At 49.3% G+C, this 24,818-nt stretch overlaps 12 protein-coding genes and 1 non-coding gene across 13 annotated transcripts; 5 read left to right on the plus strand and 8 right to left on the minus strand.

Moving 5' to 3' along the window:
- Positions 1 to 445: 445 nt before the first annotated feature.
- Positions 446 to 2,311, plus strand: FMAN_13430 (related to mouse ligatin, a trafficking receptor for phosphoglycoproteins; the record flags this gene model as incomplete). Its single annotated transcript, XM_041832898.1, has 1 exon — positions 446 to 2,311. One exon carries the CDS (start codon positions 446 to 448, stop codon positions 2,309 to 2,311), a length of 1,866 nt encoding a protein of 621 aa, XP_041683315.1.
- A 1,079-nt stretch (positions 2,312 to 3,390) lies between these two features.
- FMAN_13431 (uncharacterized protein) lies at positions 3,391 to 4,045 on the plus strand (the record flags this gene model as incomplete). Its single annotated transcript, XM_041832899.1, has 2 exons — positions 3,391 to 3,546; positions 3,596 to 4,045. The coding sequence occupies 2 exons, from the start codon at positions 3,391 to 3,393 to the stop codon at positions 4,043 to 4,045; spliced, it is 606 nt and encodes a 201-aa protein (XP_041683316.1).
- A 163-nt stretch (positions 4,046 to 4,208) lies between these two features.
- tRNA lies at positions 4,209 to 4,317 on the minus strand. Its single transcript has 2 exons — positions 4,281 to 4,317; positions 4,209 to 4,244 (listed from the first exon to the last, which is right to left on the minus strand). It is a non-coding gene; the product is annotated as a tRNA-Trp (tRNA).
- A 328-nt stretch (positions 4,318 to 4,645) lies between these two features.
- On the minus strand, positions 4,646 to 7,231 carry FMAN_13432 (uncharacterized protein; the record flags this gene model as incomplete). Its single annotated transcript, XM_041832900.1, has 3 exons — positions 4,646 to 4,986; positions 5,036 to 5,276; positions 5,324 to 7,231. The coding sequence occupies 3 exons, from the start codon at positions 7,229 to 7,231 to the stop codon at positions 4,646 to 4,648; spliced, it is 2,490 nt and encodes an 829-aa protein (XP_041683317.1).
- A 937-nt stretch (positions 7,232 to 8,168) lies between these two features.
- Positions 8,169 to 8,564, plus strand: FMAN_13433 (uncharacterized protein; the record flags this gene model as incomplete). Its single annotated transcript, XM_041832901.1, has 2 exons — positions 8,169 to 8,257; positions 8,309 to 8,564. The coding sequence occupies 2 exons, from the start codon at positions 8,169 to 8,171 to the stop codon at positions 8,562 to 8,564; spliced, it is 345 nt and encodes a 114-aa protein (XP_041683318.1).
- Positions 8,565 to 9,005: 441 nt separating this feature from the next.
- On the minus strand, positions 9,006 to 9,587 carry FMAN_13434 (uncharacterized protein; the record flags this gene model as incomplete). Its single annotated transcript, XM_041832902.1, has 2 exons — positions 9,006 to 9,288; positions 9,370 to 9,587. The coding sequence occupies 2 exons, from the start codon at positions 9,585 to 9,587 to the stop codon at positions 9,006 to 9,008; spliced, it is 501 nt and encodes a 166-aa protein (XP_041683319.1).
- Positions 9,588 to 9,938: 351 nt separating this feature from the next.
- On the minus strand, positions 9,939 to 12,621 carry FMAN_13435 (uncharacterized protein; the record flags this gene model as incomplete). The annotated part of the gene is made up of 4 exons (XM_041832903.1): positions 9,939 to 10,050; positions 10,103 to 11,474; positions 11,526 to 12,068; positions 12,123 to 12,621. The coding sequence occupies 4 exons, from the start codon at positions 12,619 to 12,621 to the stop codon at positions 9,939 to 9,941; spliced, it is 2,526 nt and encodes an 841-aa protein (XP_041683320.1).
- A 1,790-nt stretch (positions 12,622 to 14,411) lies between these two features.
- Positions 14,412 to 15,178, plus strand: FMAN_13436 (uncharacterized protein; the record flags this gene model as incomplete). The annotated part of the gene is made up of 2 exons (XM_041832904.1): positions 14,412 to 14,518; positions 14,566 to 15,178. 2 exons carry the CDS (start codon positions 14,412 to 14,414, stop codon positions 15,176 to 15,178), a joined length of 720 nt encoding a protein of 239 aa, XP_041683321.1.
- A 334-nt stretch (positions 15,179 to 15,512) lies between these two features.
- Positions 15,513 to 16,596, minus strand: FMAN_13437 (uncharacterized protein; the record flags this gene model as incomplete). The annotated part of the gene is made up of 3 exons (XM_041832905.1): positions 15,513 to 15,915; positions 15,968 to 16,280; positions 16,329 to 16,596. The coding sequence occupies 3 exons, from the start codon at positions 16,594 to 16,596 to the stop codon at positions 15,513 to 15,515; spliced, it is 984 nt and encodes a 327-aa protein (XP_041683322.1).
- Positions 16,597 to 17,084: 488 nt separating this feature from the next.
- FMAN_13438 (uncharacterized protein) lies at positions 17,085 to 18,067 on the plus strand (the record flags this gene model as incomplete). The annotated part of the gene is made up of 3 exons (XM_041832906.1): positions 17,085 to 17,349; positions 17,401 to 17,537; positions 17,591 to 18,067. The coding sequence occupies 3 exons, from the start codon at positions 17,085 to 17,087 to the stop codon at positions 18,065 to 18,067; spliced, it is 879 nt and encodes a 292-aa protein (XP_041683323.1).
- Positions 18,068 to 18,126: 59 nt separating this feature from the next.
- On the minus strand, positions 18,127 to 20,200 carry FMAN_13439 (uncharacterized protein; the record flags this gene model as incomplete). The annotated part of the gene is made up of 3 exons (XM_041832907.1): positions 18,127 to 18,790; positions 18,842 to 19,234; positions 19,284 to 20,200. 3 exons carry the CDS (start codon positions 20,198 to 20,200, stop codon positions 18,127 to 18,129), a joined length of 1,974 nt encoding a protein of 657 aa, XP_041683324.1.
- Positions 20,201 to 21,042: 842 nt separating this feature from the next.
- Positions 21,043 to 21,576, minus strand: FMAN_13440 (uncharacterized protein; the record flags this gene model as incomplete). Its single annotated transcript, XM_041832909.1, has 3 exons — positions 21,043 to 21,142; positions 21,193 to 21,392; positions 21,448 to 21,576. 3 exons carry the CDS (start codon positions 21,574 to 21,576, stop codon positions 21,043 to 21,045), a joined length of 429 nt encoding a protein of 142 aa, XP_041683325.1.
- A 586-nt stretch (positions 21,577 to 22,162) lies between these two features.
- Positions 22,163 to 24,775, minus strand: FMAN_13441 (uncharacterized protein; the record flags this gene model as incomplete). The annotated part of the gene is made up of 3 exons (XM_041832910.1): positions 22,163 to 24,550; positions 24,599 to 24,670; positions 24,722 to 24,775. The coding sequence occupies 3 exons, from the start codon at positions 24,773 to 24,775 to the stop codon at positions 22,163 to 22,165; spliced, it is 2,514 nt and encodes an 837-aa protein (XP_041683326.1).
- Between the last annotated feature and the right edge of the window lie 43 nt (positions 24,776 to 24,818).

Consider the following 24,818-nt stretch of genomic DNA (forward strand, 5'->3'; position numbering starts at 1 on the left):
TATTGATGGTGGAATTTGTCTTCAAGCAGCATTTTTTCGATTGAGATAAGGGGAGTAGTCAGAACAGACAATAACTAACCATGAAAAGTAAACATCCAATGCCAAACCCAATTGCCGTAGGCAAAACGGCACACTAAAAAGACGGAATCTCATTCCAAGGTCCGCAAAAGTTAATGGTTGGCAACAGTGAAGGCTGCCTAAAGCTGTGTAACATGAGTCGCAGTGAATCACTTCAGTCGGTGACTCATGAGGGCTTCATTCACATTTGGTTTGGTGGCGGGGTGATTGGTTATGACGAAAGCTCATGATTACTCAGCGATTTTATCATCTGCCCCGCCCCGCTCGACTAAAATACTCAACTACCTTACCTCACCTCAAACGAGGTTTCACCACGAACTTACTCCAATAATCAACACTTTCCGAGACCGAGCCACATCTCGTCATCATGTTCAAGCGAAAACCCGACATCAGAAACCTCGCGCCTTTGCGCTCCTCAGATCGAAGAAAGCTCGCCGATCAAATCATCCGGGACTATCAAGTCTCTATCCCAGAGTCCGGCGACGATGCCTCAGCAGGGACACAATCACAAACGGCACTGCGCAACTCACTTCTACCAGAGTCGACTTCGTCAGCTCGTTTCATCACTCCAACTGAGCAAGGAACCGTGTACATCGGTGCACATCCAGACCAAGATGAGAGAGTCCTCTGGTTTCAGACTGGAAAGAATCCCCGCCTGATACCAACAGTGTACACTTTGTGGCGCAACCCTAACCTCATTCCACTTCTGCATACGCCCGATTTTGTGGTTGAGGAGAAGCTGAAGCATGGCGCCGACCTGATGGTTCCTGGGCTGGTGAAAGCTAGAGGCACCATCTGGGATTCGCGAGCGAGCACTGGCGCTGTTGTGGCTGTCGCAGGAATGCAGAATGATACAGTGCCTGTCTGGATTGGGACATGTCAAATAGATGTGCGAAATCTTCCAGATGATGTGCGAGGTCAGAAAGGTGCAGCAATCAAGGCCCTTCACTGGGTTGGTGATGAGTGCTGGAGCTGGAAGCAACTTGGCAGTGGCGGAATCGACCCGCCTTCAAGCTTAGAGGGATGGGCAGGCCTAGCAGCAGGGTTGGCTACCCAAGCTAACAAACTGTCGCTGGATGAAAAGACTCAGCCAGCAGAGTCGGCACCGGCTGCTCAAGACTCGCAAGCCACTGAGGCCCAAGAAGGTGATGAGATCGAGGAGGAGCACGAACCGACGACCAAAGAGATCGACGACACCTTCCATCAAGCCTTTCTGTTCGCAGTCCACAAAGCCAAAGAATCTGGCTCTCCGCCAAATTTCGGCTTGCAGTTCCCTCTTCAGCCGTCTTTCATAATCGCAAACATGGTTCAGCCTAACCTCCGATACCAAAACCCAAAGTACTACAACATCAAGAAGACGTCGTGGAAGAACGCCAAAAAGTTCATCAAGCATCTTGATAAAGAACTGATCGTCAAGTCGAAGGACAGAAACGGTGGAGAGACCGTCATTCTGGACATTGACTTTGATGATCGGCAGGTGTTGGGTTTCCGGCCATATCGATTGCCGACACCGAAGACTACAGGTGGAGATGTGTCAACATCAGATGCCGGGCAAGCCTCAGGGTCGAGTTCATCTGCCGGGCAGAAGGTCAACATCCAGATGGTATATCGCGTATCTTCAAAGCTCGTTCCGACACTTGTCCCCTCCAAGACAGACTTCTACACCTCGCAGGAGATCTCAGCAGCTATCAAGTCGTATATCGACCAACATCCGGAATTGGGAGGCCAAGGCAACTCGAGCGTCAAGCTCGACCCATTTCTCGCCAACGACATCCTGGGGAACAAACCGTCTGATGAAGACGTCAGTTTCCTTGCCGCAGGAAGAATTCCTCGAAGTACTCTCCAAAAGCGAGTGATTGAGGACACCCATCTCTGCCAGCCCTTCCACATCATCTCACATGGCGCTCCCTCACCCGATCAGAAGCCAAAGTCTGGATTGCCACCTCGGATCCTGATAACAATCGAGAAGCGAACCGGTACGAAGGTCGTCACCAAAATTTCCAACTTAGAGCCCTTCTTCATCGATCCTGTGGTCCTTGCGCCAGAGTTACAGAAGAAGTGTGCAGGTTCTGCGAGTGTAGGCCAAGTTGCTGGTGCCAAGCCTGGATTGATGGAAGTTGTCGTTCAAGGTGATCAGAGGAAGATTCTCGCTAAGGATATTTTGGCGAGCAAGGGTATTGATGCGAAGTGGGTGGATGTTGTGGACAAGACAAAGCCCAAGAAGAAGAAGTAGATGAGAGTCAAGAATAAGCTTGAGAAGCATAGCCATTTCACCAAAACAGAGTCTTCAAGACATCCTAGGATGATTTCATAGGGGGGACTCGATGGCACATGAATAGACTTCAGGCAAATAAATATTTGTAGTAATGACAAAACGCATTCTGGGCAAACCTATGTTGCTATGGTGTCCTATCCGTTTCTAGGAAAGTGCACCCATTGTGAGGGCGCATTTGACATTTTCATGGTCGAGGTCGCAGGTGGCAATGCATCCAGTTGCGACCTCTATCCCGTTGAGACCTGTGGCTGAGAGCTTAAAACAGCCGAGAGAACTTAGCTGACCTCTATCCATGGCCCTTTATCTCGTTGGAAGAATCTGAGGAAGACTATTGGATATCGGCTATGTCCACGTGCAGCCGCTAGACTGTTAGGCCGCATGAAGCAGCAGGATCGGGTTGTCACTCTTCACCATCTCACACCCGGCATGTCACCTAAACGATTTGCCAATCTCTGCAGTTCTCTTCGGTGTCCTTTTTTCTCAACTTGATCCATCCTTTTGTTTCTTTTTCTGGCCACTGGTATGCTGTCCCAAAGTGGAAGCGGGGTTAGCAGCCTGAAAGACCTAGATATCGACCATCTCAGTTCATTCGAGCGTGCTTTGCGACGTATACTGGAGACGGATATAGCAGAGCAGACATATGCAGAAGTCCTTGACGGTTTGCCATTAAGAACCTCGTATTTGTCTTTCCAATACCCGCAAGACGGGCATCCTGCACTTGGACACGAGGATCTTTCGGAAGGCGCTCGGGAAAGAGTCCGTGGATTTCGATCAAACCTTGATATGTCATCGCTCTTGTTTGAAACTCCTGTAAGAAATCTTCAGTCATTCCTGATGATATTGTGACTGACACCCCCAATGTTGGTCGAGGCCTTCAGGAAATCAGCACCCCAGTCCAAAGAATTCTATTTAAGATTTATTGAGCTGCTTGCGGTGAGCTGCCATACGTTTGCGGTTGAGATCTTCCAGCTTGATGAAGTTGCCGAGAAACATGAAATATACGATAACTGGAGGGAATCACCTAGAGATATGACGAAATGGGATTCATTCCGCGACCCAACGGCCTTTGCGCATGGACCTTATATCGCGTTGACCATTATCCGAATGGAGCTGCAGATACGGTAGGATACTGGGTTGAGGCAAGAATATTTGGTGGTGTCGTCGTGTTTGATAGAGGTGAGGATGGCACCGAGGTAGGGCATAATTCCAGTTCGAAGTGACATATTATTAATATTACCGCAGAGTCGACAGATATACTTCCATGGATGCCGCCGCAAGGGACCACGAACGATATACCCCCCGACAGACCAGCAATTCGAACAAATTATCCAATTTCTTCTCAATGAAGGTGAAAGTCATGATAATGCCTCAGCCAATCCGTTTCCTATTCTAGCGACACCGCAGAACCGCTGGCGCTGGGATCCGTGGGACGCAATGGCGCACCACAATATCTATCGCGATAGGTATGAGCGGAAAATTAGCCCAAAAAAAGAGAAGCCCTGCGTTCTGAACTCTATCGACTGGCCCGAAATCAAGGATGATCTATACCTCATCAATGCGATGCATGAGCGGTTGGAGGGGAAGTCGTTGGATGAAGATGAGATTGCAGCGGCTAAGGAGGGGCTGACCAAGATCACCCCATCATCGCCGTTATGGTCAAACGGGGTATTGCGGAAATACCATGGAATATAGAAGATGAAGATATGGATTGACAATTTTACTACGTATCAAATATCACTGGACGGTTGTTTATGAATGAATATCTGCGGTGGAAGAAAATCGCGCATAAGCTATAGAACAAGCAACATCGCGAAAGAAGCATCTCTTTCACAAACAAGAACCAAAACAAAAAGCATGAGGCACACCCGACTCGAACGGATAACCTTCAGGAATCAAGCATTTTTTCCAAGGAAACCCTCGAAATTAACTGGAATCTGACGCGCTACCAGTTGCGCCAGCGCCCCATTCGTTGGCCGGAGTTTGTTCAGCTTCCAGTCTATACCGACGGGGCCTGGAACTTGCGATGTGGGCTTACCTTGTTGCTGAGAAATGCCGAGCTGCGTCGGAAAAAGCAGCTTTGACAGGTCCAAGATCGGTCAAATTGAGAGATGCAAGATACAAAATGTCAAAGGAATGTGATATCATTTGAACTAAGCTATGACCCTAATGCTGTAGTCTCATCCGAGGCTCTCAATCCCGCCCAATGCACCCGCACTCTAGCCCTCATTCTCTTGGTACACTGTTTCGCTTACAAATACAAATTGTGGGATACTACTAGAGTCACTGAACTTCCTACTTCTTGGCGTCGGCAGAACCGTTCCACTGAAAAGAGGCCGGCTGGTATGAAAGCGCGGGCCCCGACTCAAAGAGCCCAGAGCCGCTTCCAAAGTTCAAGGCAGTCTTTGTCGCTGATGGCGCTGGGCTCGCCGGTTTCGCAGGTTTCGCCGGAGTATTCAAGAATTTGAAAGGATTCTCAGCCTTGGGCAAGTCAGGGATTGTCGTCCAGCCATTGAACTGAGCTTTAGGAGCGCTGATAACACTTGGTGGGCTCGGCTTCTTGCCGTTTTCCGAAGGAACTTTGTTAGTTGTAGTCGGGGCACTGCTTTGAGGCTCATTTACAGCAGAAGGTAACGCTTGTCCGTTAGTATCATGGCCATTTAGGTTCTGAGTCATGCGACCTACGTGTTACTGCTCTTGGCTTGTATCGCCGGCATTGGGCCAAACCCTGTCTGAGGATCTCGACCTCCTCCTGCAGGCTCTTTCTTCGAGACGATGTATCGTCCGATTCTCCAGCCAACTCTTCGAGTCTTTCCTTACTCATTCGATCTACCTTTGTGGGTGTGAGGATATCTGGTATATCATACACAAGGCAACTTTCAACTGCCAAGTTGATGACATTGTCGGTGAAGGTACGCAGAGACATCTTCAACAGTTAGTATCAAGCGATTATGAGGCCTGGTGTTATCTTACCGTATAATACGTCAACATCGTGTCTATGACTTTGTTGATTCCAAACTCACTATCTTCAAGGTCATCTTCTTCATTGATGTCTTGAGCAATTGCTTTAGAGTCGACTCTCTTACTCGTATCTCCTGTCTTTGCTGTGTTGCTCTCATACAAATGAGGGTACTTCTCTTGCAGAACAGCAGAGATACGTCTCTCCAGCTTCTGATCCGACGATTTCGACAGCATGTCATAGAACAACAAGTCAAGAGGAAGTGCGTAACCTTGAACATAAGGTCTCAGTAGTTCGTCGATCTTTTCCTGAAGTACCTTTTCCTTTTCATCAAAGAATGGGTCCACGCAGGTTGACAAGATCGCCTCAGTAGTTCGATTTGTCCGTGGGGATCCAACAACATGCTCAAAAACCTGATCAACAAAAGCCTTTGCAACTGTCGTTACCAGCTTGACATGTGACTCGGTAATACCTCTCCAGGGGGCTGCTTGTTGTTTAAAGAGCTGCATGGCAAGGTCCTTGTTAGGAGTTCCTGGAAACTCGAGCCCTTGGTTGGCAGCGGCTTGTTTCTCGAGTTGCTCAGCGAGCTCGCTTCTCGTGATTTTCTTCGGCTGGGGAGGGTTGTAAGGGTAACGTTCCAGAAACTCTTCGAGGTACACGGGAATTTCATCGTCCTCCGAATCACTTTCATCATCTGAGACGGTGACATGGGTCGAGCCCTTAGTTTGAAGGATATGATCAAAAGCTCGACTGAAGTTCCGCAGCTGTGCTCGCAACTTTCGTTGATCGTCCTGTAAGCCACCGAAAAACTCATCATTGTATCGGCCGTATATTCCATCTCTGGCGAGCCGCTGAAAGTCACTGGCAATGGCAAGCAGAAAAGACCTAAGGTCCTCCTGAGTGGATCGAGACTTTCCCAAACGATCGAGTTCCTCTTGCCGTTCTCTAAGCGTCGTTTCGATGTCTGTAATGACCCCAGGCAGACTGTTACGAATGTGACTATAGAGCACATGACTGAGCTTCTTTCGCAAACTCACAATGCCACGATTCTCAGAAGGAATAGTCGCCCAAGCACCCGTCTTGAAGAACGCGTCTTCGACTCGGTCTCGACCTTCCAAGCTGTCCTCATCTTCAGCCCTGTTACGAAGGACATGCCACCCAAGCTGCAGCTTGTGCGCAGCTTCCTGATTCTTAGCCAGCTTGATGTATTCCTTCTCAGCATCATACCCAGGGCGAGTCAAATCAGGCTTCGTAATGACACCAATGGTTCGGCGTCGTTCCGGATCGATGTTCTTAGCTTTCTGGAGGGCTAAGTGATTGGCAAGATTGTTATTCGCGGTGATAACCACCAGAATAATGCTGTTCTTCTGTCGCATATAGCTCTCAACAAGTTGGTCGACCGTTTCTTTACCACTGATTGACTGGTTTTCGGTAGCAACTTGGAAGAATCCTGGAAGGTCAACGAGACTCAGTGGGTACATCTTAGGCCCTTCAATCTCCAGACGGAGCACGTCCTTGGAGAACTCCATCCCGGCTTTGCCAAAGCCCATGCACTCTTTGGCTTCCGCGATGATGTCGCCCAAATCGTCCTCACGAAACCCAGCCCTCTGGAATCTCTTTGCTGGTTTGGATCTGTCTTCAAATCTGACACTCACATCGATTCGAGTCTCATTAGCTCGGCGGAAAATGAGCTCAGTTGCAAACCTTGTGCAAAGATTCCCTTGAACCGGAAAGCGAACGTGAGAAATAGCCTCAAGAACGGACGACTTGCCAGCGGACTGATCACCAACGACGATGATTTGCGGAAGGTTGACGATACGGCCGACGCCGCAAGCACTCAGACTGTCGCTTATATCATGGAGGGCTTTAGTCTCATTGGTATTGAGCTGTTCGAGAATGTTGGCGTCTACAGACACATCCATTGTAAAAGTCAAGTGTTGATTGATAGGTATATAGATAATAAAATATTTTATTTTCTCAATTCATCGCAAACGAGAAGCCCAGCAAAGCCTCCTTTATGTATTGATCCTGCGTCAGAGTGCTTAAGTTAGGAATGGTAAGCCAGGGGCAAACGCGCGCTTGAACAGCAATCTAATTTGTTATCTGCAGGAATCACACCATAGCAAAGTTTCAGTTGATACAGGGGCATATTTCTGTTGGTTCTGCAAAACAACAGGGTTTCGTGTGATAACAACAACCAACATGCATATGGAGGAACACGGGGTAGGTACATTCGGATCACGGCAGCCCAACAGCATTGTGCACACGAGGACCAAGATTCTAGTAGATGCATAATATGGCAATGGGGTTGGTTTTTATTCTTGTATACTTCAAATAGTGACCCTGATAGTGTCATTCTTGAATGGCTTTGCTTTAACAAGCACTGGTCTCCTACGATAATCTTTTCATAGCCAGTGCACGCTGTTGGTCACAGTATCCTTGTGGATCTAGCTTAAAAAGGTCTAAAGCCAAGGTACAGGTAACTAACTATTTGGGGTGATTTCAGCGTGCTAGCTCGAGGGGTTGTGAATTCTACTTTACAATCGTGGAAACCGTCGCACTTACAGAAGTTCCGCATATAATAAGATTATACTAAACTATTGAGAACTTGAATCTCATATCATATTTCTGTCTTCTTCTCGTCGTTATGTCCAGCTGTTAAGACGAGCGTGGGAGTAGTCTCCTCAAGTAATCCACCCTTGGCCAGACCGCGTCCATGTCTCAGCCACTGGAGTTAGCTTCAATAACCCCTCCTTCATTCAGCTCCTACTACTCTCCACAAATCGACTTCAAACCCAAGGTCAGGTTCTCTTGACAATTTCTACAACAGAGACACGTTGCATTGACTTCTCGGAAACCATGAGTTCCCAAGCAGACCCTCTATTGGTCAATATCTACGATGCACTTCGTCACAAGTTCGATATCGGAGACAAGACTCTCTTCCAAATGTAGGTTCCGACTCAACCCCTGCAGAGAAGCGAGTTCCACTACGATGAAAGCGATTCAAACTTTGCACCGATGATTAAGCCAATTCCCGTGACTGAAGCCGAGTTTCGTCTCACAGATGGCATATTGGAGCTGTCCAACATCGTCGGCGGCCCAAATGGAAGCAAACTCTCAGAGAAATACGACCAGGTGCTTTCGGGCCTCATTTCGGCCGACCACGCCGATGAAGAACCGCAGCAGGCGAGAGAGGACATGAGGTCTTGCGTAAACCGCAACATGGATGACACAGAAGACATTTATCTGACGTAGTTCAAGGGACTTGAGTGGCGTAGAAAGGAAAGAAGCAAAGCTTGGTTTATCCATTACATCGAGACTAGGCCTGATTCGGAGCTTTCGTAGTTTGGGAAAGGAATTCGAGTCGGTCCCAAGAGATAGAGGCTCCCAAGCCTCGGGATGCCAACTCCCTTAGGTTAGTGATTCGAGAGTTGGGGAGCAAAGCTGAAAAAGACTTTTGAAGAAGCCATTGGTGGGGTTAGGTCGCCGTGGTACGACACGCTGACTATTCTCTTGGTCCCAAGAGCCTACCAACCTCACATTCATCAGAACGAGAGATCGCAAAGGCCAAGACGGTGGGGTCAGAGGCCCTAGAGAAAAACTCTCAGCGAGAAGGGTGTCGTTGATGAGAAGGTTATGGGCTGTGGAGGAGGCCAAGAGCAAAAAGGTGTCTTTATCAACTGGGAAATTGCAATCCTAAACAAGTGTCTCGAGGTTGCGCATGGCCTTGAAATTGAGTGCCACAGAATGTTGGATATTTTTCAAGAGCCTTGCGCCTTGTTCCTTGATTTCAGCAGTTCCTCTGTACTCCACACCGGGGTCTTCTTGGAACCTGCGCCAAACGCCAGGGTGAATATCGCGAACCTGGTATGCGTCAGGTTTGAAGGTGAATTTCCGTATACAGTCTGGAATACCGGGGCCACTGCGGTCCCCAAGCATGCCCTGGGCGAGATTGAGCAGAAGTCTGATCTTATTGGGACTGTAGTCGAATTCGAACTCGGAGAATTGGCAAGCACGAGAAAGCCCGCAGCAGTCAGAATTGACGCGGGCAAGCTCTTACAAGGCTTCCTCGTCTTCAGCGACAAAGCTGACGATCTTGGCCAAGATCTCGTTGGGCATCTGAAGCAACCGGCAGTTGGACACAGGAGGCCGACCTTGCATGACAGTATCTAGAAGCAAGGGTTTCAGGCGGGGTTTAGGCTCGCCTTGATAAGAGTCGAGTTCGGCTGCCTCCTGGGCACCGTACATCAGGTTACTGACATCATAGTCGGAACGCATTGTAGCACAAGGAATGAAGACGCAGGCTGTGATTATTGTGCAATTGATGTATCGAGAAGTTGGGGTTCTAGTTAGGTCTCACAATGACGGGGGTTCGTTCTACCTTACCCCACTGGAACTGGAAAAAAGAAAGCCCATCCCTATCACTACATAAGCCACTGCGTATTCGGCAGCCAGAAACGAGTTACTCATTGGTGTATTGTCACTGTCCTTATCACGTGAAAGTGAGCCATACACGCGCTGGAATAGCATTTAATTCGGTTCAGCACCAGTGAACACGTTAACGCGTCACTTTCGTGAATTGTCTCGCACAGCAACAAATCTGTATAAAAACTGCAGAATTACAGCTGATCAACCGTCATGGTGACAATTGGTACAGTAGTTCAATGTGATCTGACACGTGTTGGATAGGTATGCTGTTCCACATTTGCTCACTCCATCATTATCCTTCATGTGCTGGACACTGTGAAATAGTTAGCATGAACTCGTCATCGACCATGTAGGGGCTCACTTACGCATCCTTGATATCCTTGCCCTTCATTCCGAGACCATAGTCATCGCACTTGAACTGGGCCGTGCAACCAGCTTGGCCAAATGACGCGAGCATGATCATACCGCTCTGAATTCTAGCATAGCGCGAGACGTAGTCCGTGTATGTTGTCTCGTCATCAAAACCATCGTTTAAAGCACGGTCGCATGCATCATCGATGCTGCCGCACTGGCTGGAGCCCTTGTTGTTCGCATTAGTCTGCGTGGGCAAAGGAGTCTCAAGCGTGACGGCGTCTCCGACACCCTGCGTGTAAGTATACTTTCCACCAGGGTAGTTTCCAACCTTGACTGTACGGTCGGGGTAAGAAACCACTGTCCCATCGTCGGTCTTGACGTAAGGCTCAGGATCGGGCTTCTCAGTCACCTTGGGCTCAAACGCATCTGTAGGGATAGAGGAAGGGAAAGTTGTGTAGTCGGCGCAAGACGATGAGATCAAATCAGTCGAAACATAGAAGCCCTTGCCGCTGACTGTAGTCTCACAGGCGCAGTAAGGATCAATTCCCGGATTGGCATGAATGATACAAGGATACTCGCGTTCTGGCTCCTTAGTAGTGGTGGAAGTAGCAAAAGTAGTAGACTGCACAGAGGTCTCAGTAGATGTAGGTCCTGCCGTCGTAGACTCAGCAGTCGTGGCCTCTGTTGAAGCCATCTCGGCGGTAGTGGTATCCTGAGTCTCCGTGGTCTCGGAAACCTCAGTGCTCGACTCTTGGGTAGTGGCAGACTCAGCGGAAGTCTCAGTGGTACCTCCTGTAGTAGGGGTAGCATCAACATCGACAACGACTGTGTCGACTCCCATGCTCAGCTGAGGAAGCTCAGTCGTCTGAGTAGTAGCCTCAGTGGTCTCTGTAGAAGTAGCAGCAGAAGTCTCAGTCGTTCCTCCAGTTGTTGGAGTTGCATCAACGTTTACAACTACCGTGTCCACGCCCATAGACAATTGGGGAAGCTCTGTAGTCTGGGTAGATGCTTCAGTGCTTGTGGCCTCCGTTGTAGCTTCACTGGAGGTAGCACCGGTGGTAGGAGTAGCATCAACGTTCACTACGACTGTCTCAACGCCCATCGATAGCTGAGGTAGCTCAGTGGTGCTAGCCTCAGTAGTGGAAGCTGCGGAAGACTCAACTGTAGACTTAGCTTCAGTAGTCTTAGCTTCAGTCTTGGTCTCTTCCTCAGCAGTACTCTTGTCGTCGTCATCGTCGTCATCGTCATCATCGTCCTGGTCATCAGGATCCTCGGGTGTCTGAGTTCCAACAGGTGTCGGTACACCTCCATTGATGACGACAGCTGATGGAGCAGGAGTGATACCAGGGAGAGGGGGAAGGACGTAGCTTCCTGGCGCAGGCCCTAAATCTCATGTCAGTATAAACGTTAGGCGGAAGAAGTCAGTGAACTTACCAATGCCCCAAAGAACAATACCACCAGGACCATTGTCTTTGCCAGCATGCTCACAAAATATCAGGCAGGAGGGACCAAAAAGAACAGGGACAACAACGTCATTGCCATCGCTATCCTTGGTGCTGTGTAGGGTGTTGTCAGTAACACCGGAGATAGTCTCTTGGGGCTCAGCAGTGACAGCAGCAGGAGGAACTGTAACAGGAGCCTCGTCTTGCTTGGTGGTGGGCTCAGGGTCAGTCTCATCCTTGGTCTTGGGGTCCTCATTGTCTGAGTCTTCAGACTTGGGGTCAGGATCCTCGTCTTTACTAGTGGGCTCAGCTTCCTCCTGCTTAGTAGTAGTAGGCTTGGGGTTCTCAGGCTTCTCAGTCGTGGATGGCACCTCATCAACAGGCTGTTCTGATGAAGTGGTAACGATATCGTGAGGCTGGGTAGTGGTGGTCTCTTGCCCGATAAAAGGTTGGGAAGTGGTATCCTGAGGTACCAGCTGCTCAGTTGTGGAGTCCTGAGCAGGAGGCTGCTGGGTGGTTGTGTCAACAGCAGGGCCTTGCTCAGAAGTTAGCTGAGGTGCAGGAGGTTGTTGGCTAGTAGTCTCGACACCAGGTGTCTGATCAGTTGTGACGGTATCAAGAGCAGGAGGTTGCTGAGTAGTTGTCTCTGCTACGGGAAGCCCTTGTGACGTTGTAGTGTCAAAAGCTGGAGGCTGTTGGACCGTAGTCTCGGGACCAGTGGGCTGTCCCGTCTCAGTAGTGGGCTGTTCAACAGGGACCTCAATTGAAGATGTCAAATCAAGAGGCGACTCGCCATTGGCAGTAGAAGTATCTCCAACCGCAATGTCGGTGCTCTTAGACTCAGGCAGCTCAGGCAAGATATCGGTTGAAGTAAATAAAGTGTCAGGAACCGGAACACTTGTGCTGGTCTCTGGAAGTGCAACATCTGAAGAAGTTGTCTTATCAAACTCAGGAATCTCAGATGAAATAGTCTCAAAGGGAAGAGGGTGAAGAGTCGTGGTGGTGGGTTCACCATTGGCTCTAGGAGTCTCGGGGAGTTGAGCCTCTGCCAAAGCGGCGAGAGCCACAACAAGACCGACCAGACGCATAACGAGTGATTGTCTAGGTCTCAAAAGCAAAAGAATGACTTAGTTGGTGTATAACGAATGAAAGAACTCAGTATGACTATGTCGGGCTGGGCCTACGGGACAGACTGCAGACACAACAGATAGGTATATAACCGAGATACTAACTCAGGCTTACATTTTACCTAAAGTTTCACGACTCGTAGCTTATCCATGATGACAAGCCGCTATGACCAGTCTAATTTTCCTAGTCCCGCAGAGTGGACATGTAACTGAAACGGTTCAGAAGGATCGAATCCTAGTTACATTGTAGGTTCATCGCCATGTTATGATATCGGCCCGTGCCGTTCCAAGCCACATCTCGTCGGGTTGCTTTTTCCGTCTGATAAATGTTTCTTGGATCCTCGCTTACCCCTGTGGATCGCTTCCTTTTCGATGCGGAGCTGAACTTGTAAGGTTGCATTGATGACGTTGGACAGCCTTGTAAAGGCCACTAAAGGATGCGCACAATTGATGAATCTCCATTTTCAATCTCTTTCTTCTGCTTGACATGAATCGTTTTTTGTGGCTTCGCCCTGGTTCGGGCATTTCCATTTACGTCTGCCACTGTCACAGTGGGCGAAAAAAGTCGTGTATCACTTCCTCGGCCTCAGATTGTTTAGTACAGGATCCATGCGATCAACATATACGGAATACATCAAAGCTTGAGTTAATTGCATCTTGCTTGTTGAAGCAATATCTCAATGAATCACTAGGTTGACCCAGTAGTCCACCAAAAGACCATCGTCTCGGTCTCAGATTTGTTCATCGTCGACTTCCGTAGACCATAACAAAGCGATAGTCAAGAAACATGCTTAATCTTAAAGATGCTGTTACGCGTAATCCCATCAATTGCCGCTACAGCCGTTCGACCCACGTCTGTAGAACTGGCCTATAAAACGACAGTCAACCCGAACAAGTGGGTAGAGGCCTCTGGCCAACATATGCTCCATTCGTGAAAGATCTTCATAGCTGAGCGCCCTACTGGGCCAAACATGTTGCAACGCTTGATCCTTCGGGGCCGTGACATCCTCAGCCTTGCAATGGTGGCTGACTGTCACATCAAGCGAATCCTTCACGCTTATCTATGGATCGCAATCTAACCATCCCTTTCATGGCAAAGCGTTCGGCATCGCGAATATTCGAGGCTATGTAAGGACATGAGATTATGATGAACATCCATAAGCGCCGGGTGATACCTTGAGCCAACAAAATATTGTTTTCTCAGTAGATAACCATGATATACAATAAGCAAATGCAACTTTGATCCAGTTTTAGGATTGATCAGCAATGGACTGGAAAATAAAGTTGGAGTCCTAATCAACTACTCTGCATCGTCTTTCAGAATTACCGTCTATCATTATCCGCGGACAAGCTGACGGGTAAGACGGAAAGGCCAGGATTTTCCGAGTTTTCGTGTCTTGGCTGACGATCTCAACTTCGTCCCGCCTTGCAAGTCCCATCCCGCACAGACAGACCATGCCAAGAATGAACAGCGAACCCGCTTTTTCGCGGTCCTTTCTATGGACCTCGTGTACTGCAATCTCATCCTAATTCCAGCCTTGACGGTTGATGGTCGGAGATTCCAGTGTTGCATTACTCTTGTCAGCTTACACTGATATCCCTACTCTATTCAGCATATATGTAGGACAGAGACTCTGAAGTTGTCCAGTCTCACCCATCTGATTGTATCAAGCAATACAGTCTTTCAACCGTCTTTCATTTTATACACTCGTTTAAACCGTCGCTCTTTTAGACCTTTTCAGCTCATCATCATGCTGGGCTCCAAGAGTTTCCAGAACGGCTGGGCCAAGCTGTTGGCCTCGCTATTCTTCCTCCTTGCTGCTTCTCAGCTTTGCATCGCTGCACCCTACACCTCCCAGTAAGTTCAATACCTATAGTCATCTTTAATAAAGCTAATTCCCCAAGGCTCGCTGTTCGCGATGATCAACATCTCTACGCCAGAGTCAAAACTCCTGAGCTAGAAGCCTATGAGAGCAAGCTCGACGACAGCAAGAAAGCTAACACATACGTCAACCAAGATGATACCAAGTTTGTAGACTTCACTGCTGCTGGTAACCACGTGGTTGGAAGCTCATCCTTCGCTGGCTGCTTCGGTGTCATCCTTGCGACCAAGCAAGGTGCCATTGTCGCTCATTACAATCTTGACCAGAATGGCTTAGACACAGCCAAGGAGAAAATTACCAATTTCTACACCGAGCACAACGACAAGGTTGGAGGCGCTGACGCTCATCTTTACTCTGCCATAACCTATGAGACTGGGGCGCTCGTTGAGGGAAACCTGTACAACGAGTACAAGAAGTTTCTCAAGGATCTTGTTGGAAAGGAGCCCCAGGACCATCACTACACTGAAGCTCTTGAGACTGTTTCGGAGGAGGATCTTGACAATGATAACTGGGATCCGGAGGCAGTGAGCGGTGGTTTCGTCGTGGAGAACCCTGGCGGTGGCAATGCCGATACCAGTATCTTCTTCATTACCATTGAGCGACAGCGTGTCAGTGCCCAGGGACCGGGTAAGTGATGGCAGCCAAGTCTAGTTGTCACCTGGGTCCCAGATTCCGGGCGCTTATGAGGTGGACCTTCATTCTCGCACCTGTCAACCATGTCAAATAGAATATATGGCAACTTCACCTTAGCCAACCTACCATTTTATTTACAAATGTCTCGTATCATGTTGAACTCATCGTTTCTCAGCTTGCAGTCTCCTGCCGTGATTCAGATAGGATCTGTCGAGATCTTGAATCAAAAGTAGGCCCTGGAAGATGAATGTTGACCATGTATTAGACTGAAAGCTAGCTGATGATAAATGTGTCAGAAAAGATATCATTTTACGACATGTCGGCCATTTAAGACCACTACTTTCTTCGTTGAATACCCAAACATTCAAGGAATGGACCATCGTGACAAGCCACCAGGTATGCTTGCTCCGTGGTAGACTCATTAATATGCTTAACCTTGCACCATGAGGGTACAGCAAAAGTATCGCGTGCCTCCCACTTGAACGTCATCGTCTCCCCCGTCGGCGTCACAAGTTCAGTGCGACCCTTTCCTTCATAGCAGTGATAAAGATAGGACTGGCTTTCTTGTGATTCCGCCGTGGCACCAGGGCCCAGTCTCTCGGCCTGAACGCCGAGGAATGTTGATAAAGGCTTTCCATTTGAGAGCTTATAGTGATAGGTAGAGTAGTCGCTCTTGTCAGCGTTGAGTTCTTCCTCAACGGGAGCCCATGGGAAACGGAACTCGCATGGGTCGCAATGTCTGAGAGTTTTAGCAAGAGCGTCTTAGTTGTGTAGGATAGAAGTATACTCACTCGCTGGGATAGCGTGGGTCAGAATAGCCCTCGGCAAAGTGAACTGGAGCAAAGCGGAACAAAGGTAGGTTCAACATATCTAGCCAGACGACTGGCTTATCACTCTCGTTTCCATGGTCATGCCAGTGCCAGATTGGTGTGATGACAACATCACCTCTGACGAGGGGCATCTTCTTGCCCTCAACAGCTGTGAAACCTTCACCATCGATGATGAAGCGAGCTGCGAAGGCAAGATGTCTATGTGCTGGCGCTGTCTCGCCAGGATTGACGATCTGAAGACCTCCATAAATAGTATCTGTTGTGTATGGTGATTCTAAAAAGGTCAGTCAAATGAGCTCAGCAACATGACTGATATACTCACGCATGCTTGGGTTCACTAGCATCAAGACTCTCCGTTCAGCCTTTTCTTCTGGCACCAATTTGGCGGCTGTCTCTAAATGAGGCAAGGCTTCTTTGTATGTCCACATATGAGGCTTTGCTGTGGGGTTTGGCGTCGGCGGCACCATCATGCTCATCTGTGACCAAAGAGGCTCCAAGTTCTTCGATGGTAGTTGGCTGAGATACTGCTTCATCTCTGGTGAGTCGCCATCCGAGGCGCCCGACGCCACTGTGCTAGTATAATTTCCCATCTTTTCTGTGGTCTCTTTGAAGAGTAAAGATGATATTGAGATTATTTTTTACTTGGTTTGTGATTCACAAGTGTCGCTGGAGTGTGCTGTAGATAACTAAATAGCGGGTTGATGATCTCGGAGTGGACAACAATCGTAAGATCCCCGGCCGAACAAGAGAAAGCTGGGGAAGCAGAACCGACAGGCAACAGAATTGCTACAACGGTCACATTGAACCGCGTCTAATCAATCATCCACAACAGCCGAAGTCAATATCCGTCCTCCGGGTTGACTCCGGTGGAATCCGGGATCCCATCTTCCGACCGGATCGCGCTATGAGTGGCTACAGTAGTGGATCTCACCACAAACGGTCTCCGACAATCATCACGTCTTTTTGGAAACAACTATAACAGGAAGTATACAACCTTGGAGATAATGCAACAATGAGAATAGCCAGTATCGCAGCACCGTTGTATCGCAGAAATTTCATATCTTCCTTCTCTCGCAAAATGTCCTCAACAACTTGGAACCGCCTCATCCGCTTTGTCGATGACAACGGAAACGAGACCTTTGGAGACCCTGTCATTGAGAATGACAAGGACTTTTCTGAGAAGTTGGCCAAGAACGACCTATGGGCTATTGAGTACAAGGGTCAGAGCCCCGTGGCGCAACTCACAAAGGGTGACAAGGTACATGTCAAGGCTGTAAAGGAGCTGCTGCGACCGGCTGATGTGCCTATCATCCGATGCATTGGCCTTAACTACATCAAGCACAGTAAGTGATGAGTTACTCATTGACTGAACCTATAATAACTTGGGTGATTAGTCAAGGAGGGTGGCCGAACACCACCGCCTTATCCCTCATTGTTCATCAAGCCCTCTACCTCCATTGCTGGATTCAATGAGGATGTTCCCATTCCTAAGATTGCCCAAGATGGCACAATAGACTACGAGGGAGAGCTGGTAAGCAATATGTCTATCTTTTTGCCGGAGAACGAACTGACATAAAAATCTAGGGCATCGTGATTGGCAAGTCTGGCAAGAACATCACCAAGGAAGACGCTCTCTCTTACGTAGCAGGCTACGTCGTCTCTAACGATGTCTCCGCTCGAGCATGGCAACGAGACCCCAAGAAAGCCGGCGGCGTTCCCCAATGGTGCTTCAGCAAGGGTTTCGACAAGTTCGCACCCATTGGACCTCTTCTCGTCTCTCCAGCTGTCGTTGGTAATGCTTCCAAGTTGCACTTGACAACAACTGTCAACGGCGAGGAGAGACAAAGCGAGGGTACGAATGATCTTCTTTTCGGTGTCGAGGAGATTGTCAGCTTCATCAGCCAGGGGACAACGCTTGAGGCTGGAACTGTTGTTCTCACAGGAACACCATGTGGCGTCGCTATGGGAATGAAGGAGCCTAAGTATCTCAATGACGGTGATGTTGTGGAGGTTAGCATCACCGAGTTGGGAAGTGTCAAGAACAAGATGGTCTTCGAGTAATGGGTAGATTAAAACATGGTATTTGGGTAAATAGACATAGAAACAACTTTTCCATTGTGTTATTCGTTTAAAAGCTCCCAAACTCCTTGAACATCGTTCAGCCATGACATATCATTTACATCTAAGTTGAAAGCTGCAAGCTCCTGAGGATTAAAGTCCGGTATAGGGGTTTGAAACTCTTGAGCAAGTTGCTGAACAAGATCAGGAACTTCCACGTTCGGCATCGGTTGTTGAGGAAAGACTGGGTCATTTCCTTCGGCGGGTCTGTAGGTGTTCGCCGTCTCACGCCCCGGTGAACCACGAGGCGTTGCTTGCAAGATCTTTGAAGAAAGAATATGTAGCGCTGCAACGCACCGGCGAGGAGACTGGCCGAATTGCTCGTGAGCCTTGAGTACTGAAATAGCTTGGCCCCAGGATCTCCCGATTTCCACGGCCGAGAAGACATCTGGTCGAAGTTTGGCGGCGATAAGGACTGTAGCGGCGGAGTAGATGTAGTATACTCGATACCACCAGGCCGGGAGCAGACCAACGGTGCCGTCTAGTGTCTGGTGTTTCACCAGAGTGTTGATCATATTCTGAGCTGTTGTGACGCAGAACATTGCGCCTTGTTGAACGACACGAGCTTGGAGATTATCGTCCATGGGCTTTTTATCCTGGGGAGATTGTGTGAGGCAAAATCTAGAAAGGACTGGCCGTAGTAGCAGGATACGTGCATGGAGGAATCTGTTTATGTGTCAGTCGTTGTGTAAATCAGTGGACGTAGAGGACACATACCTCATGCGAAGTATCACGGCTTGTCGCCGTGCTATTTCATCCTTATTTGACTCCAACAACTCCCACCTGAGATGATCTGGTAGCTTTGACTGCCATCTGCTGATACAGCGATCCAGTTGAACCACTCGATCGAGGTCTTCGTCTTCGCCGTCTAAGCCTTCAAGGTCGAAGTGCGAATCCTTCTCTTTTGGTCTATTGCCCTGTGAACCGTCGTAAAAGGCAATCATAGTCTTGTGGATGATCTCGTAAAGTCGCACTGATCTCACAAAGAAGCTGTAATATTCCAAACCTTGCATTCCGTTCTGGGCGTTTGAAGTTTCCGCTGGATGTGGCACGTCTTTTGCGGGATGCTGGGAAATCATGGCTGGGCGACCATGGGTCACGGATACCATGCTAGCCAGGTTAGCTGACCGAGAGCCAAGATACAGTCAAGTTTACTCACCGATCCATCAGAACACATCCATACCATATCCTGCGCAACAACTCTCGCTCGCCAGGGTCCGACCGATTCGCAGAGGTCTCGGGCAGGTGAAGTCCCAATCCCTGGGCCATCCTGATGGCAGATCCAATAACCATCCATGTCTGATGAGGATTATATGTACTCTGAAGATACTGGCTCGTTACCAGTAAACACTGCACCAACTCGAGAGATCCGGGTTCCCAGGGGCTCATTGGCAATAACTCCTGGGCCCTCTGGAAGTATGTCTCACTCGACTGTTCTCGCTGTTCTAACGAATGCGATTCAACGAGTTGGGTGGATAGGGCTAAGATGACGTTCAGCGTAGCGACGAAGACACGCTCATTCAAGTCCATGGCCGTTCCGGAGAATATGGCATTATAAGCACGAGTCCATCGGTTCCTATCCAAGAACGGATACAGCGGGTCAACGTAAAACCAATACAGCTCTATCAGATGATCAGCCTGCCTCCGTGGGGGTAGAACGTATGAGAAGTCTGGTGATGTGACTGAGGCAGGTCCCATAACCCCAGCCGGCCGAGATATATTTGACGCATTGTCACTTGAGCTTGTAGACTTCCCTAGCTTCACGTCGATGGCTTTTTTTATTTGAGCGGTGAAAGAGCCTGCACTGCTCTTCCCAAAGAACTCTCCAGTACTCGTCCCCTCATCGATGACCGCTGTCATGGAGTCAACAGCAGAAGGACTATTTGAACAAACTGAAGCCCCGACATTGCGCTGACCACTATGTGAGTCTGGCCTGGTACCGCTGCCGGGGGTAGATGTCACTGGGGAGTGATGATGTGGCGGTGGTGGCGGCGGCAGTGACAGAGGCATAGACCGTCGTGGTTGAGGCTCGTATGTATTCACGGCTGGTAGAATCGGAACGGGTGGGCTTGCCATGGAGGGAGAACTACCCTGTCTTTGCACTGGCAATGCTGGTGCTGGAGGAGCAACAGGACGTCCATTCTGAGCAGCAGTGAAGGGCGCTGCTATTGGCGGGCGATGATGTATGAAGGCAGTCGAACTAGCGCTAAAGTTGCACTTGTCCCTGAGGGCCAATTTCCTACTACAGGAGCCACAGACTGCAGCGTCTTAGCCTTTGTCCCCTCCCCTCCTGGGGCTGAGTGAGCTCAGTGTCTGTCTCACCTGGTCGTACACCGTCACACTTGACCTTCTTGGCTCTGCAGTTATCGCAAGCGACATCAATCTTGAGGCGTTTGGCCCCACTCTGGCGATTAGCAGAGGCACCGTCATCTGTTTGTCGTGGAGGCTCCATGTGTAGGTAGGTCCAGTTCCGTATCCGAAGGGAATGTCGCTGGTTGTTGGGTCGGGAGAGGATGGGTTTTCGGAATGGACATGAATTGGTTCGGAACGGGGGGATCCCCAGAATTAAGAGATAAGATTATGAGGCTGGACTACGGCTAAAATCCGGGGAGCATTAGCGGGGGTCTCAGAATCTTTGCATTAGCTTCACTCGGAGCTCGTCGGTAAGTAGTGGCGTGGCATACCAGATACCTATACTTACTGAGTGAGCTGAAGTCACACTATTGACAAGATAATTAACCGCTACAAGTGTTTTCCTGTTCCCGTGACTAAATTGCAATATTGCTTGTATCTCCTTTTGGCTCAATAACTCCAGCCGAGGTCTGTGGATGTCGCCTAAACCAATCGGTGACCCTTGTTCTGATCCATCAGCAGGCAAGGTTCCCCTCTTTCTCCGCATCCTCAGTCCCTTCTACGCGTCACTTTCGCATCTCATCCCATTGACCCGCGTCTTTGACTGGCCCCACCCAAGTTGGCCGATTTCTAACAAAAATCTCATTCGCTGGTTGGAAGTTGAGGCTAAACCACGTTTTAGTATGAGTGCACTAAGCATAGGGTAGCTAACTTACCCTTGGTCCAGCAATGGGAGTCGGATCATGTAGAATTTACCCTTTGCTGCTGCCGGAATAGTCCAGAGTGTGCATCCACATGTACGGCAAAATGCTTTCTCTTTAGAACTTCCGCTAGATGTGTCGGAGAGTGAGTACTTCGTGATAGCATCTTCTGCCGTGGTGGAGACTTTGACATCTTGGGCCATGAATTTTCCAATCTGCCAGGTACAGGTTAGCTTCCATGTCAACAACCCATCGATGAAGATTCCATACCAGTTGATGTGTGCCACCAGCCCCTATGCAGCAATGCTCACAGAAGCATGAGAGTACCGTGACTGGTTCTGATGAAATTGCAAACTTTACGTTGCCACAGAGGCATTTCCCCGAATATGGTGCCGGCATGTTTTCGGATGATGCTGAGCTACGCGATAATGGGCTGGGTGAACAATCCCTCTATCTCAAGCATAACTTTTCATCACTTAACTGTATTATAGCATTCTAGTGTCTGAAAGTGGTGTTGCCACACGCACTTACACAGGAGCCCCGGAAGAGGTAGTTTCGTGACCCCTTCCGGGTTCCCTCCGAGGCAGACAGCGTTAATCCAAGTCTCGGACCCGATCCGAGGAACAGGTGACTATTGTCTAATTACGTACACGTTAGGTTCCGGGTCTCTAGTGTACCGACGAGTTGGTAACGTTCGGTCCCGGACCAAGACCTGGACCCAAATCTAGCAGCAGGAAGTAGCGCCTCCGAGTTAGTAGACAAGAGTTCTGGAAGGGATAGGTGCACGATGAATTGAAGCGGAGCCGAGACTTGTAAAGCAATCTCTAAGGATTTGACCTATTGCAATTTTCAGTGGCGTGAGTCTATCGGCGACCGATCCTTGGATTATTCCGCGAGCTCAGGGAAGACACGCAGTGATTTTCGGATCTCACCCATGGAATTTGTCAGGACAAAGAAAGTTATAGTAGATTTGACCTCTCTAAATCTATGGATCGAAAACAGCCTTTTGCACCTTCACCACAGTATCCCCAGCAATATCGGCTGACGAGACTCCCAATGAGAAGCGATACTCGCCCTCATCAATTACCCACTTCTTCAGTCCAATATCGAAATGTGCCAAGTCTCTCTGGTTCACCAGAAGCTTTACTAAATTCGTCTCACCGGGCTCTAGTCGTACCTTGTGGAAAGCCACGAGAGCCTTGATCGGATGATCAGGAGACTGCTCAGCTGGACCAGCATAAACCTGCACCAATGCGCCGCCAGTTTGCTTTCCAGTGTTAGATAATTTAACAGAGACATACCAGTCGTCACCCTCGCGAGAAACGTTGACCAGATCATATGTGAAAGTCGTGTAAGATAGGCCGTGACCGAAGGGAAAGTTGACCTTCTCCCGAGAGAGCCGATCAAAGTGACGATATCCGACGAAAACACCTTCGGCGTAAGTGACCTTGAGCTGTCCATCTACATATTCGCCAGGGAAATTTCCTTGCGCGGGACAGTCCTCAATGCTTTTGGGGAAGCTCACTGGTAGTCGACCTTCAGGATTGACAGCTCCTGTAAGGACATCTGCGATAGAGTAGCCGCATTCTTGGCCGGGGAACCAAGCTTGTACGACAGCGGGGACTTGCTCTAGCCACGGCATAGCGATAGCAACGCCGGTAGAGTTGACAACCACGGTGTTGGGGTTGACTGATGCCACTGTAGACACAAGGGCGTCTTGCGTGCCCTTTCGAGGAAGATTGAAACCATCTTGGTCTCGACCTTCAGTCTCCCATTGAGGATCATGCCCGGTAAACACAATCGCATAATCAGCAACCTTGGCTACTTCTGCAGCTTCTCCGACAAGATCTGCATCGTGATCGGATTCTAGTGAGAAGCCAACACGAACACCACTGCGGCCTTCAAGAATGGTAAGGCCGATCTTGGTAGGCGGATCGCTGCAGATTTTAAGGCGATAGGTCTTTCCTCCTTCGAACTTGTGGCGGAACTCAGGCTCTGGAGCAGCGAGGAACAGAGAGCCCATGGGGTCAGTGCAGTTGGCAATCTGCTCATAGATGATCTCGCCATCAACATAGACCCTTGTAGGTCCCAACCCAGAGCAGGCGATGTAGTGCTCTCCTGTCTCAGCCGGTGTAAAGTCACCGACAATCTCAAGTCTCCTCCAGAGTGACTCTTGTGATCCAAGAGGCGAGTATGCAGAAGTTGGCTGCCCAACAGTAGATACAGGCTCCGATTCACCCTCCTTAAACAGCTGCCGACTGAACCCGGGCTTCCCATCAAGACCCACGACTTTACCACAGAGACCGTCAGGATGAATCGCAGGAAGAAGGCGCTCGCGATGAGCGCCTCGAGCGTATGTGAACTCGACGTCATCGCCTAGGGCCTCGTGCAAGCCCTGCCAGGGAGTGATCTTGCGGTACGCATTGACAGCTGCACTACCTCCTCCGTGAGCCATGGCGTCTTTAGCAAATCCGATCAGAGCAATCTTCTTCTTTTGGACCTTTTCCTTGGTCAGGGGAAGGAGATCTCCCTGATTCTTCAGTAAGACAATACCCCGTGCGCCGGCCTCGCGGATCATGCTTCGCAGTTCGGGGGTATTTGTGTCTTGACCAAGAGCGACAGAGTGTGACTCTGCTTCGCGAGCCTTGAGCTTCAAAGCCCACTCCACAACCGACTTGGCGCGCTCGTTGATGGTGCTTTCTGTCAATTCTCCCCGCTCAAGCGCACCCTTGACAGCATCCTCCTTTCTTAGACGGGGAAGACCAGGCATCTCCAGGTCCAAACCAGCATTGAGCGCTGCAGCGACGGAATTCGTACCGCCCCAATCACTCATGACAAGGCCTTTCCAGCCCCATTCGCCACGCAAGACGTCCTGCAGAAGCCACTTGTGCTCATCGCAATGGACGCCATTGACGTGATTGTAAGCTGTCATAATCGCCCAAGGATTCGCTTCCTTCACAGCAATCTCGAACGGCCTGAGGTAAATCTCGCGCAATGCCCGTTCATCAATGGTCTCATCAACAGTCGTACGTGCTGTTTCTTGCTCATTGGCCACGAAATGCTTTATCGTAGCAGAAATACCCAGACTTTGGAGTCCTTGTATGACCTTTGAAGACATTTTACCGGTGAGAAATGGGTCTTCACTGTAGCTCTCAAAATTACGACCACCAAGAGGATGGCGATGCATGCAGACTGTTGGACCGAGCATGCAATTTACTCGCTTGCCTCTCGCTTCAGCACCTAGAGCCTTGCCAAATTTCTCGGCAAGGTCTAGGTCGAATGTGGCTGCGAGATTGCATGCTGCTGGGAAACAGGCCGACTTGATATCGAGATCTGTTGCTGCTGAGCGAATTCCATTTGGTCCATCGGCAGTCTTGATTCTGTTAGTAAATAGTTGGACGAGACAAGAGATCGAGCTCACCTTGATCGAAGGAACTCCCTTTTCTGGATAGCCAACGGTTTCTGAGAAGTTCCTACCAGCTAAGAGGGAAATCTGATAAGAATTAGCTTAATCTGACTTCAGACGGCTGACAGTGTAGCGTACCTTCTCCTCCAGTGTCAGTGACTGTATGATCGCATCAATATCCGTGTTTGCCATTTTGCCGTTGTATGCCTCGAAACTACTGGGGCAGGGACGGATG

The sequence above is a fragment of the Fusarium mangiferae genome, assembly GCF_900044065.1.
Source record: "Fusarium mangiferae strain MRC7560 genome assembly, contig: FMAN_scaffold007, whole genome shotgun sequence".
NCBI lineage: Eukaryota > Fungi > Ascomycota > Sordariomycetes > Hypocreales > Nectriaceae > Fusarium > Fusarium mangiferae.